This window comes from Nanorana parkeri, unplaced genomic scaffold, assembly GCF_000935625.1.
Source record: "Nanorana parkeri isolate BGI_ZX_2015 unplaced genomic scaffold, ASM93562v1 scaffold17, whole genome shotgun sequence".
Lineage (NCBI taxonomy): Eukaryota > Metazoa > Chordata > Amphibia > Anura > Dicroglossidae > Nanorana > Nanorana parkeri.
Window position 1 is genome coordinate 1,067,317 of NW_017306285.1, and position 11,912 is coordinate 1,079,228.

Consider the following 11,912-nt stretch of genomic DNA (forward strand, 5'->3'; position numbering starts at 1 on the left):
GTGTGAAGTTAAGTCATGGATTGAACAGAAATATGAACAATTATAAAATACTTTATTATTTCATAATAAAGTAATTATAAAATAATTTCTTTGTGTTTATTTGATTCCTATTCAAGAGAATTACTTTATATATAGTCAATATAGGCACAGAGGTAAAAATTTTTAACATTTTCTAATGGTGGTGTGCCTCGTGATTTTTTTCATGAAAAAAGTGTGCCTTTGCACAAAAAAGGTTGAAAAACACTGCCTTAGGGAATGGTCAGTCAGCAATTGGGTTTGCCCCCAAAACATGACACAAGGCACTTTGATGCTGTTTACCAATAAAAACGCCTTTGGACTCTTCTTTGTTTGGTAGCACCTCCGTGATTGTCATGAGCAGTCAGTCACTTTACAATGGTCACCACTACTTATAAGCCATATATATCAAACCAAACTGGCTTTTACTTAAAGCAAACTCACTGCAAAGGAGTGCAACTCTTGCTTTATGATCCAGACTTTGCGGTCAGGTAGATGACCTAACCTTTTCTTCACTGAAGTTAAGCAGTACCACTTTTTTGTCAAGGACCCTTCCCGCCTGCAGATTTAAAGCACCCACCAAATCATTACTATGATTTCTACTCCTCTCCGCAATTTACTAGTACTCTGAAATGCTACAGAGACTAATTGTTGCAGAGTGCCGCTCCACCTCCTCCCAGCCTCCAGTGGAGGGAAATAAAGGAAGCAAATACAAAAACAGTTTAAGGTATTTCCTGCCAGCTGTAGTGGTTCTTTGTGAAGCAGGTTGCCCATAACAAAATCATGTCAGTACTCAGTAATGACTTCAGACCCAAAAGCAAACACCTAGTAAACATTATTAAATTTAACTGTAATGGATTTTATGGAGCTCCAAGTGAAGGTAAACTGATTTGTAACTTGGTTGCAAAGTTTGCTGGATAACAGTACCTGGCTGGAGATCCCCTGTAGTGATTAACAGTTGGAGGGAGGAGAAGAGTCTCACAGGGTTAGTCACAAAAGGGTGAAGAGTTTGGAGAAGGCAGGAGAAGTGAACAATCTTGGCCAAAATAGCTGATTTGGAAAAATTCTCCAATTCAGCTCACTTTCCAGTTCAGCTATGTTGTCCTAGGTTGTTCACTTCTCCTGCCTTCTCCAAACTCTTCACCCTTTTGTGAATAACCCTGCCAGTGATTAGTGATGGGCTCGGGCGTGTTCGCAAACGCCTCGTGTCGAGCCCGCCGGGAAGCTGTCAACGCGAAGGGCCAATCACAGGCACTGAGACATTTTCCGATCTCTGCAGCTGCGGACCGGGAACATGTCTCAGTGCCTGTGATTGGCCCCGCGCGCTGAAGGCTTCCTGGCGGGCTCGGCACGAGGCGCTTGCGAACACGCCCGAGCCCATCACTATCAGTGATGAGAAGGTAAGTGGGAAGGGCAGCATGGTCAAAAGGATCTTGCACATTGCCACTGTTTGCTTAAAAGTTATGGGGCTTGTATTTATCCCAATCACAAACTGGGAATCCCCACAGAAAGATGCACGCACAATTTAAGCATGTCATGTGCTTAGGAATCCCTGCCGCCACTCTGCTCCCTGCCGCCTCGAGGCCGGGCCTTGCTTGGAGGTCCAGACTACTGCCAGTCATAGGGCAAATGTGCACACTCCTTCACCGATCCCACAATACAGTACTTGGTGTTTTATTAGGCCTGAGCTGTTTTGAATGTAGGCAGCATTCCTAACCCGAGGCATATAAAGACTATTAGAAATTCAGCATATGCATAATGTCTCCAGAGGGGCTCCATCAGGGCAATGGGAAGGCAGAGTGGCAGTATAAAGGTAACATGCAGCACCATAAGTCAGCATATTAAGTTTCAGCATCCTTGATCATCCATGACCTCAAATATATCCTCAATGCTCAATCCTCAATCTCCCTATCGTTTAACCTGCCCCCTACCCGAATCCTAACACTTTACCTAACCCTAAAAATATGAGCCCTCAGAACCCAAACAGCTGACCCAAATTTGACCCTTAAAGTGGAACTTTACCCCCTTTGACTAAAAATCACATCAGCATACAGCTCTGCATGCTGATATGGAATCATCTCACATTCATTAAATAAACAGACATTATATTTTTCTTTTACTTACAATTAATTTTTTTTACACTTCCGGGTCCACTTTGGCACAAATGATGTAATTGTGCCCAAGCATTAAATCCTGTAGGGATTAGGGAAGTAGGAATGCACCGATATGTCGGCCGCCGAAATATATCGGCTGAAATTTTTTGGCCGATATAGTGGTGCATGCGTAATTTCTCTCGTCCCGGCTGGGCGCTGCTCTGTGTCCCAGCGGGGGAGGAGAGAAACTTTCACAGGGGGTCGAGCACTGCAGGAGGAGAGTGCTACTAGTGGCCAGGGCCTCTCCTCCCCGCACCGCTTAGCCTCCTGTCACAGATCAGGAGAGCGGCAGTGTGGGCGGAGACAGTCATTGCTGTCATATGAGGCTGAGATCTCCTCCCGAACCGCTTGCTCAGCCTCCTGTGACAGCTGTCAGGATGGAGAGCGGGTACAAGCAGTCCGTGATCGCTGAGTGTTTGTAAATAATTGAGGACAGAGTATGGTTACTATATCTTCAATTATGAATGAATAGGAAGTGATCTACATCACCTCCTGTTCATTCATGATTGGTTATAGTAAACACACTCTGTCCTCATGTTATCAATGAATAGGAATACTCAGTATAGAGGATTCCTGTTCATTGATAACAGGGGATACAGAAAAAGACATTAGGGGGAATTAATAAAAACAGGAGCAGACAAAATCTGGAGCAGTTGTGCATGGTAACCAATCAGCTTCTCTCTTCAGTTTGTTCAGTTAAGTTTTGAAAATGAAAGAGAGAAGCTGGTTGGTTGCCGTGCATAAAAAGTTGATAAAAATAAATAAAAATAACATATTTTTAAAAATGTGAAAAAGTTAGAATAGAAAATAGTTTTGATTTTGGTTTCGGCCTGACATTTTTTTTTCATTTCAGTTTCATTTCGTTTTTGTTTTGACATTTTCGTTTCGGTGATCCTGTACTGGGAAGGTTACATCAGCAGAGCATTGCTGGGAAATATCTGTAATCTCACGAGATCTCAGGGAAAGGCTTTTCCCTTCCCTGAGATGATGTGCATGGTCACATGTCCCAGAGTTCAAGGAAGTTAAGCGAGATCCATTAACCTGCCCTTAGTTAAAATGGCCACTGTCAGAAGACTGGGGAAAAAAGAAACATAAGGTATACAAAGAATACGAAGCCGGAAACTATCTAGAAGTATGTGTTTGTAGATTGTCATCACTAAATATTTCTAAAGGTGCCTTTGCTGCTATAAGATATGGGTAACTCCTAAAGGAGTTCTTTTCTCTCTCATGTAAAATATATCAGTAAGTAATGATATCAATGTGCATTGATTTGAAAACTTGTATAAGTATGTGGTATAGAGCTGGAACTATATATGTCCATGGAGACAGGAACAAGTGATTATAATGTATCAGGCGGCTCTGCATCCCGTTTTACAATGCCACACAATAGTTCTGCATTACCGCTTTGCTTTACTATCCACATTTGTGAATCGGCTGTGTGGCTATCTCAGCAGTTGTTCATGAATAAAAAAATGTAATTGCTCTGAGCTACTGGGAGCCCCCTCTAGTCTTTATGGTAATTGCAATAACTATGAAATAAACACAATTATGGAAGGGCGTTATGGAAGTCGTACCAAATCTATTTGAAGCTAAACACTGCAATAATAACTAAAAACAATTAGCTCACTGAAAAAAAACGATACTTTCCCATAAGAGCCGGTTTACACAACAAAGTCCGCTTTCCAGAGTGTTCGGCCTCTGGAACGCAAGCCGGCCGGCTCCCTGCGTTCAGGGGCTGGAGGGGGCGTGGCGGTGCATTGAAATCAATGGTACCGCAGGCATGCTGATCGCCCGCACCCAAAACGCAGGCACATTGGTCCAGTGCGATCTGCAATAATAGTGCTTGGAGTATTTTTGCAGATAGCACTGGACCGAAACGCAGGCACTAATGTGCCTGCGCTCCGAGTGCGGGTGATCGCACTGCAGTGGGGGGCGTGGCTGCTGTGCCATTGACTTCATTGACTGCCATTGTTTGTTGGCGTGCAATAGATGAAAATAAAAGACACTACATTTAAACATGAAGCTGAAAAAATTATGTATTTTGGCTCCTACAGTTAAAAAAAATGCAAATCAACAAATCAACACAACAGGTTAACTAAAATCCTATGTCAATCAAGTCAAGTGCATGTAAAGGTCATTGTGCAAAGTGCAATGCAAGTGGTGCGAATCCAGCCTATAGTATGAATCAATAGTGGTCCAGACAGCAGGGGGGGGAGCAAGCGAACTGTCTTCTACTACACAGACCCATAGCACAGTGAGGGTAGGTGAATCTCAAGATATGCGCATTAACATACACATTATTAGACAGGTAAAACAAATCCAGTATGTGCATGTCTGCTGTGTATACAGTTGGCAATCCAGTTGTGCTTAATTCTTAAACTAAAGCCGCTTGTGGATTTTGCAAGCATTGAATTGCATTCTATTTCCACAAATTAAATTACAAGATCAGGATATCCAGTATACTGAACAAAAGAGCTTTATATCTTGTTGGGTGGTTACATAATCTTCAGCTGAGAACTCCTGTGTGATTATTGGAATACAGCGTGGTTAATCTATACATGCTACATTGTATATCGCACTCCTGGCAGTGCAATTTGCATTAAAATGCTTATATTCGATTCAACGGGAGCTGGCAGTTTCTTGCAGCCACATTTAACCGCTTCTGCGCCAGAGCCTTGCATACTCACCGCTCTGGTTACTGAGATGAACCTGTCGTAGCTGATCAAGACGATGTTAAAAACTGAGGAGGTGCACAGTAAGTAGTCCAGTACAAGCCACAGTTTGCAGACGCTTCTGCCGAAGCTCCATCTGCCAGTGAGGACGTAGGGAACATAGAGGGGGATGCACAGAGCTCCTGCAACGAGTAAGAGAAATACAAATTAAACAAATGACAACGCACATTGCAGTTTGGTTGTACAATATATTACTCAATATTACACAATGTATTAAGCCCAACTCTGGGCTCCACCCACCCAAAATTCCCCCCTTCCAGAAGCCCCCAGCAGTATTTTTTTTATACTTACCTCTCTAGAAGTCTTCATGCCAGTCATGTGGTGCACAGGGTACTCTTCCTCTTATATCCTGGCTGTTGGTAGTCCTCAGTGATGCAGAGAGCGGTGCTGATGTGACGACACTGTGAATGAAGGGCACCCTAATGAAGCCACCTCAGGGGTCAGATCCGTGATGCCCTGCACTCACAGTATGTCCTCAGTGATCCGGCTTGAATGACACTGGACTTCCTTCAACTAGGAAGACTGAGGACATCTTATGGAGAAAAGCTAGTCCTGCCCGGGACAACAGCAAAGGAGAGGGTGACTTTTGCAGTCTGAGCTGCTTTTTACATTTTATGAATGCTTGTGCTACTTTTTTAAAACATTTTTTTAAGTGGGGGTGGGACTGTATAGTCTTTTCAATGTAATTTTTGTAGATACATATAAAAGAGATCAAGTTTTAATGTTCTAACTAAATAATGTTGTCACTGTGCTAATGTTTTAAAAACCTTGTCTCTATGTATAGTTTGTGATTATATATGTGCAAAGGGCACCCATAGTTGCTTGTTATATGTACATTGGCTCTGCTTTCTGCTGTGCGGTGATACACAAGGGTCGCACTGTACCGCAGAGAACGAGAACTTGCAATGAGCCGCTGAGAACTCCCTCTAGTGGCCAATCTGCATATCTTGATATTTAACGCAATTCCAACACTATGGAGAGGAAGCATATGCAAAATTAATTTAGAGTACCCCTATAACAACACAAGTTATGTAATCGCTCATTTCATTTTTGCACCATTCAACCTTAACTTTGTAGATTGAAAAACAGATTGTAAAGTGTGTGATCAGCTTTAAAGAGCAAAGCAGCATCGGCTATAAGAGCAATGCAGCATCGGCTATAGAGCAAAGCAGCATCGGTTATAAGAGCAGAGGAGCATCGTCCATAAGAGCAAAGCAGCATTGTCCATAAGAGCAACGGAGCATCGGCTATAAGAGCAAAGGGGCATCAGCCATAAGAGCAAAGGAGCATCGGCTATAAGAGCAGAGGAGCATCCGCCATAAGAGCAAAGGAACATGGGCCATAAGAGCAAAGGAGCGTAGGCCATAAGAGCAAAGGAGCATCGGCTATAAGAGCAAAGGGGCATCGGCCATAAGAGCAAAGGAGCATCGTCCATAAGAGCAAAGGAGCATCGTCCATAAGAGCAAAGCAGCATCGGGCATAAGAGCAGAGGAGCATCGGCCATAAGAGCAAGGGAGCATCGGCCATAAGAGCAAAGGAGCATCGGCTATAAGAGCAAAGGAGCATCGGCCATAAGAGCAAAGGAGCATTGTCCATAAGAGCAACGGAGCATCGGCTATAAGAGCAAAGGGGCATCAGCCATAAGAGCAAAGGAGCATCGGCTATAAGAGCAGAGGAGCATCTGCCATAAGAGCAAAGGAACATCGGCCATAAGAGCAAAGGAGCATCGGCTATAAGAGCAAAGGAGCATCGGGCATAAGAGCAGAGGAGCATCGGCCATAAGAGCAGAGGAGCATCGGCCATAAGAGCAAGGGAGCATCGGCCATAAGAGCAAAGTGCATCGGCCATAAGAGCAAATGGGCATCGGCCATAAGAGCGAAGGAGCATCGTCCATAAGAGAGAAGGAGCATCGTCCATAAGAGCGAAGGAACATCGGCCATAAGAGCAAAGGAGCATCGTCCATAAGAGCAAAGGAACATCGGCCATTAGAGCAAAGGAGCATCGGCCATTAGAGCAAAGGAGCATCGGCCATAAGAGCAAAGGAGCATCGTCCATAAGAGCAAAGGAACATCGGCCATTAGAGCAAAGGAGCATCGGCCATAAGAGCAAAGGGGCATCGGCCATAAGAGCAAAGGGGCATCGGCCATAAGAGCAAAGGAGCATCGTCCATAAGAGCAAAGGAGCATCGTCCATAAGAGCAAAGCAGCATCGGGCATAAGAGCAGAGGAGCATCGGCCATAAGAGCAAGGGAGCATCGGCCATAAGAGCAAGGGAGCATCGGCCATAAGAGCAAAGGAGCATTGTCCATAAGAGCAACGGAGCATCGGCTATAAGAGCAAAGGGGCATCAGCCATAAGAGCAAAGTGCATCGGCCATAAGAGCAAATGAGCATCGGCCATAAGAGCAGAGGATCATCGTCCATAAGAGTGAAGGAGCATCGTCCATAAGAGCAAAGGAACATCGTCCATAAGAGCGAAGGAGCATCGTCCATAAGAGCGAAGGAGCATCGTCCATAAGAGCGAAGGAGCATCGTCCATAAGAGCGAAGGAGCATCGCCCATAAGAGCGAAGGAGCATCGTCCATAAGAGCAAAGGAACATCTGCCGTAAGAGCAAAGGAGCATCGGCCGTAAGAGCAAAGGAGCATCGGCCATAAGAGCAAAGAAGCATCGGCCATAAGAGCAAAGGAACATCAGGGGCATCTGTACCCAATTACTTTGTGGCAATATTTATCAGTTAGCAGAGTATATATTGTTTCACTGCTCACAGAACTCCAATCCTGATTCCAAACAGCTTTGGGAACTCCGGGTGCAGACCATATGAGTCCATGTGCGCTCTGCAGCACTTCACAAGAACAAGAAACTATCACATCTCCGGTATCATCACTTAGAATAGAATTTTGATCCATATAAGTCCATGTTGCAGTGCCCACCTAAGCACCGCAGTGGGGACTGCGACATGGACTCGTATGCACCAAATAAATAATTATTCTGAGCGATGATACCGGAGATGTGACCGTTTCTTCTTCTACTAAAATATTTATTGGTTGTTTGACAGGTTATAGCAGAACAGCGACAATATGGCCATGTATAGGAGGTTATGGCTTTACATGGCTCACAACCATTCTTCAGTTATTTCCTTTCTCACATGCCCAGGGATTTTGTTTAAGTGATTCTAAAGGGAAACATGTTTTTTAGCTATAGCAAATGCCGATTAAATCACTTACAGTGGATAGCGCTTCTTAAAGTTTAAAGGTTTTGGCTTCCTGAAGAAACAGCTGGTCCCCTGAGCACTGGCCCCTGATATCATGTTTTACTGGAGACAAGAAAAGGCGGAAAGAATAAATAAAACTAATTTAGAGGGAAAAGTTGCAGATGAGATAGATGAATGTTTAGGAAGGTGGGGACTCGCCCTGCCATGGAAAGCCTCAGAGGAGGGAAAGGAGGGAGACTCTAGACCAGCAGGACCTACAGGTGCATAGGTCATGCTAGATGTATGTCAAGCCAAAGCCACTGAGAAGCAGTAAACCTGATCCACACAATTACCTGGATCTAATTTAATATCATCTTTCTGTCTCTGTATGGCAGAGCTCAGCCTAGGAGAGGGAGCAGACGCACAATAAGCCATTAAGCAGTGCTCATGTGCTAACAAGCAACACTCAGATGGGAGGAGAGTGCAGAATAACAGGGAGATGAGCTCTTCAGTCTGCTGCTTCTCTTTTCACTGTCCAATCACAGAGTAGGGAGCAGAGAGAAGAAATGTTCGGGCTACTTAACTGCAGCAGGGAACCATCAGGTACCATCCCCTGACAGATGGGGCCGTGCTGTGTGGAAGAGCTGTGTAAATCTCAGAACTGTATGGGTAGAAATGCAAATCCTTTGGCAGGTAAACCAGCTCCATTATTTCTTCTGTGTATTTATCTGTATGCCTAGAGTGCAGCTTTAAAGTGCATGTGCCAAAGCAAAGCCATGAGTCAGGTGTGACTGCTATTGTAGGACAAGTTGATCCTGCAGTTTAGAACATTTTCCTACGCAGGGGTGGCCATACACGGTCCAATAAATGCAAGAAAGGCAATCAGTTTTGAATATTTGGTCCACCTAGGGCTAAACAGCAGACTGTATGTAGAGCGCTGGTAAGCAGCTACTTCTTTTTGCACACAGGAATGTTCTAACATGCTATAAAATATCTGCAAACAATCACTGAAAAGGAAACAAACCTTTCACTGCTATTGGATAATTTGCAAGGAGAGATCTCATCAGCCTCTGATGAGATTTGGCTCCAGTAAAGGTGGACAGACCTCTCAATGAATGCTGCTCTGCGTGACAGATTGGTCTATGTATGCCCGCCGCCCACGAAAAGGATGCCCCCATGTGTCTTTAATGCTGATATCAACGTTAAGACCTGTGTAAAGCAAACCCAATTATTTTTGCATCACACATTTTATTTACGAACCTTCTGGATCCAGAATTCTACTTGACAAGTACAGCCAAAAGTGAAAATGACATTGATAATTAACCCTGTCAGAAATGATTTGTAAGAAATAGCTCACAAGCCAGAGATGGCCAGGGATATAAACTGTATACTCCCCTACACTTTCTGCAGGAAAATCGGTTTCTCAGGAAGGCTGCGTATCTGTATAGGACCAGGATGGTAATGACCTGGAGAGGAAATGGTCCATTTTGTCATATTTACTAAATCGTCACAAGTGCGGCAGCCTTCCAAGGACTTTTAGAAATGCACATTGAGCGACAAAAAGGAGACAAAAACAAAATAAAACACTGAGCTTTGGTCCTTTAAAATAGTTCAAGTAGGGCTTACGTAGAGTTTAGGCTGAAGAGCTTGCACATCTCCTATGTGGGTTGGGTAACCATCTACTATGTCATGCTTGACAATGTCTTATCTCCTTCACAGCAATGTTGTTGTAACCTTCAAGCTACAATATGGAAACTTTATTTTTATAACATCAAATTATTTTATTTAGGAGCCTTGATATTTAAAGAATTCCTCAATTTTCCCCTGGTGGCTAACCTGCAGGTTACTACCCACACGATACTTCTACCGACAGGCTGCTTGGTTAGTACTGAGAAGCAGCTATGAGGCTGCCACTGTTAAGCCGTGCTCGGTTTTCTTCCTTGCAATGCAGCCCATTGAAGGAAGAAGTAGGGGGATGTACCCACTGGTACTTTTTCACGGTAAATTAAAGCTATCTATATATATATATATATGTTTTGCAGTGCATTGAAGGATACATATAGCTGATATCCTTAACTTTATGAATAAAACATATTTTTTGGGTTCTTTACCCTTAAATGTAATATATATGTTGGAGCAAATGTTTATTTATACAGTTTGGTTTGTCCAGGAGACAATTTAGAGGCAGGGATTGTGTGCAAAGTACAGTAACTCATGGGTAAGCAGCCCACTGCTGTCAAATCAGTGCAATATGGTTCTAATTGGTTACTTTGAGTCACTGCACATTGCTAAGTGTTTTTTTTAAACCGACCTTTATAGCTAGCAAGCAAATGAACATGAATCCAGCCAATGCAATGTGTTTTGTCTGTTCTTGTGAAACCTAGATTTAATTTCCATGCACATTAGAAATAAATCAAAACATCTAAAGAGAAAGTTCCCGAGATATGGTTTTCCTCTGGGTGTTAAAATCTCTTTCCGCAATCTGAAATTGGTTAATTGCCATTCACCTAAATTAGTTATGTCGCTGATTTCACAGAAGTGATGACATTCTGTTGGCTTTATATAAATGAACAGCATTGGATGGTTATTAGGTAAATAGATTGATACTTTACCTACTAGAAAGTCAGAGATGGCCAGATTGAGCAAGAAGAAGTTGTTTTGAGTCCTAAGGCTGGAGTCTACCACGAAAGCCAACATAACCAAAGCGTTTCCCAGAACTGTGGTGGCTATCAAGATGCCCATGAGTACAGCCAAGAATACAGTCCAGGAGAAAGCAAAGTTGCCCGGAAAGCTGGTTCCTCCACCATTGCCCTTCCAGGATTCATTGAGATGCCAAGTTTGCTGGGTGCTGGCCATTTCAGCACCACAGCTATATTAATCTCTAGGTGGAGAGCATAGTAACCATATATAAGGTCAACAAATTGGCCATCCTTAGCTTCCCATCGTAGATGGACAGTGGAACTGAACCTGGCTGTCTTGAGGTGGAGATATATGAATATCCAAAGGCATTTTTCTTTTCATGGTCCTTGCCAAATCAACTTTGGTCTGTGCAGAAGAGCCCAGCTCTTGTATGCAGTGGCTGTCTGAGAGGCTAGTTATTATCTGTCTGAGCCCATCTGCTTCTCTTACCACCTGAATCTCTGCCCCACTCCAGCAATGAAGAGACACCTCCTCCCAACATCTCTCTTGTAGAACTGAACCTCCCTCCTTCCCTTGCTCTCCCTCCCACCTCCAGCCAAAGAACCTCACACAATTCACACACTCCACAACCTCTCCGAGAGCGAGGGAGAGGAGCTTGGTTATAAATATCAGACACAATCAGCTGGAAATCAGGTTTGAAAAGAATTTGTTTAACTCAGTCCTTGCTGAACAATGTAGCGGGATCTGGCACTGCTTACAGGGGCTGTTTGGGTATTTGGCATTCACTAGAAGGGTGTCTGTTCATGTGAAAGTACAATGTTTAAATCCAATTAGAGTTTTCAATATAACCTGAGCCATTGTCAGTATGTTTGTTATATTTCTATAGCCTTGATTATTTCTTTCTTCCTTTCCCATCTGTTCTAGTGTAGTTTTTAAACAACCTAGGTGACGCTATTCAGTTTTATTTTGCCCTGTAATAAAGGCCAGCACCTGACACCAAATAGATTCAGTAAACTGGTCTTCAGAAAACATTGCAACTATAGTTAAAAAAAAGTCAATTCGGCTTACCTTTAATATTTGTTTTAAATAACCTGTTGCAGCAAGATCGAGCAGGTTTGAAATCTCATGTCACATGACTCTCGTGCCCCTTTTTAAGAACTGTATGCTGGGACTTCACCACAA

The 11,912-nt window shown here is 43.4% G+C and overlaps 1 protein-coding gene across 1 annotated transcript in view; it reads right to left on the reverse strand.

The window, feature by feature from the left end:
* The window catches only part of HRH3 (histamine receptor H3), a 16,258-nt gene extending 5,005 nt beyond the window's left edge, over positions 1-11,253 (reverse strand). Inside the window, exons 1-2 of the mRNA XM_018559964.1 lie at positions 10,703-11,253; positions 4,856-5,022 (exon numbers count right to left, since the gene is read on the reverse strand). Of these exons, the coding sequence (XP_018415466.1) occupies positions 4,856-5,022; positions 10,703-10,946 (411 nt within the window). The 5' untranslated portion in view covers positions 10,947-11,253. The remainder of the gene's footprint in view (positions 1-4,855; positions 5,023-10,702) is intronic.
* Positions 11,254-11,912: the final 659 nt, after the last annotated feature.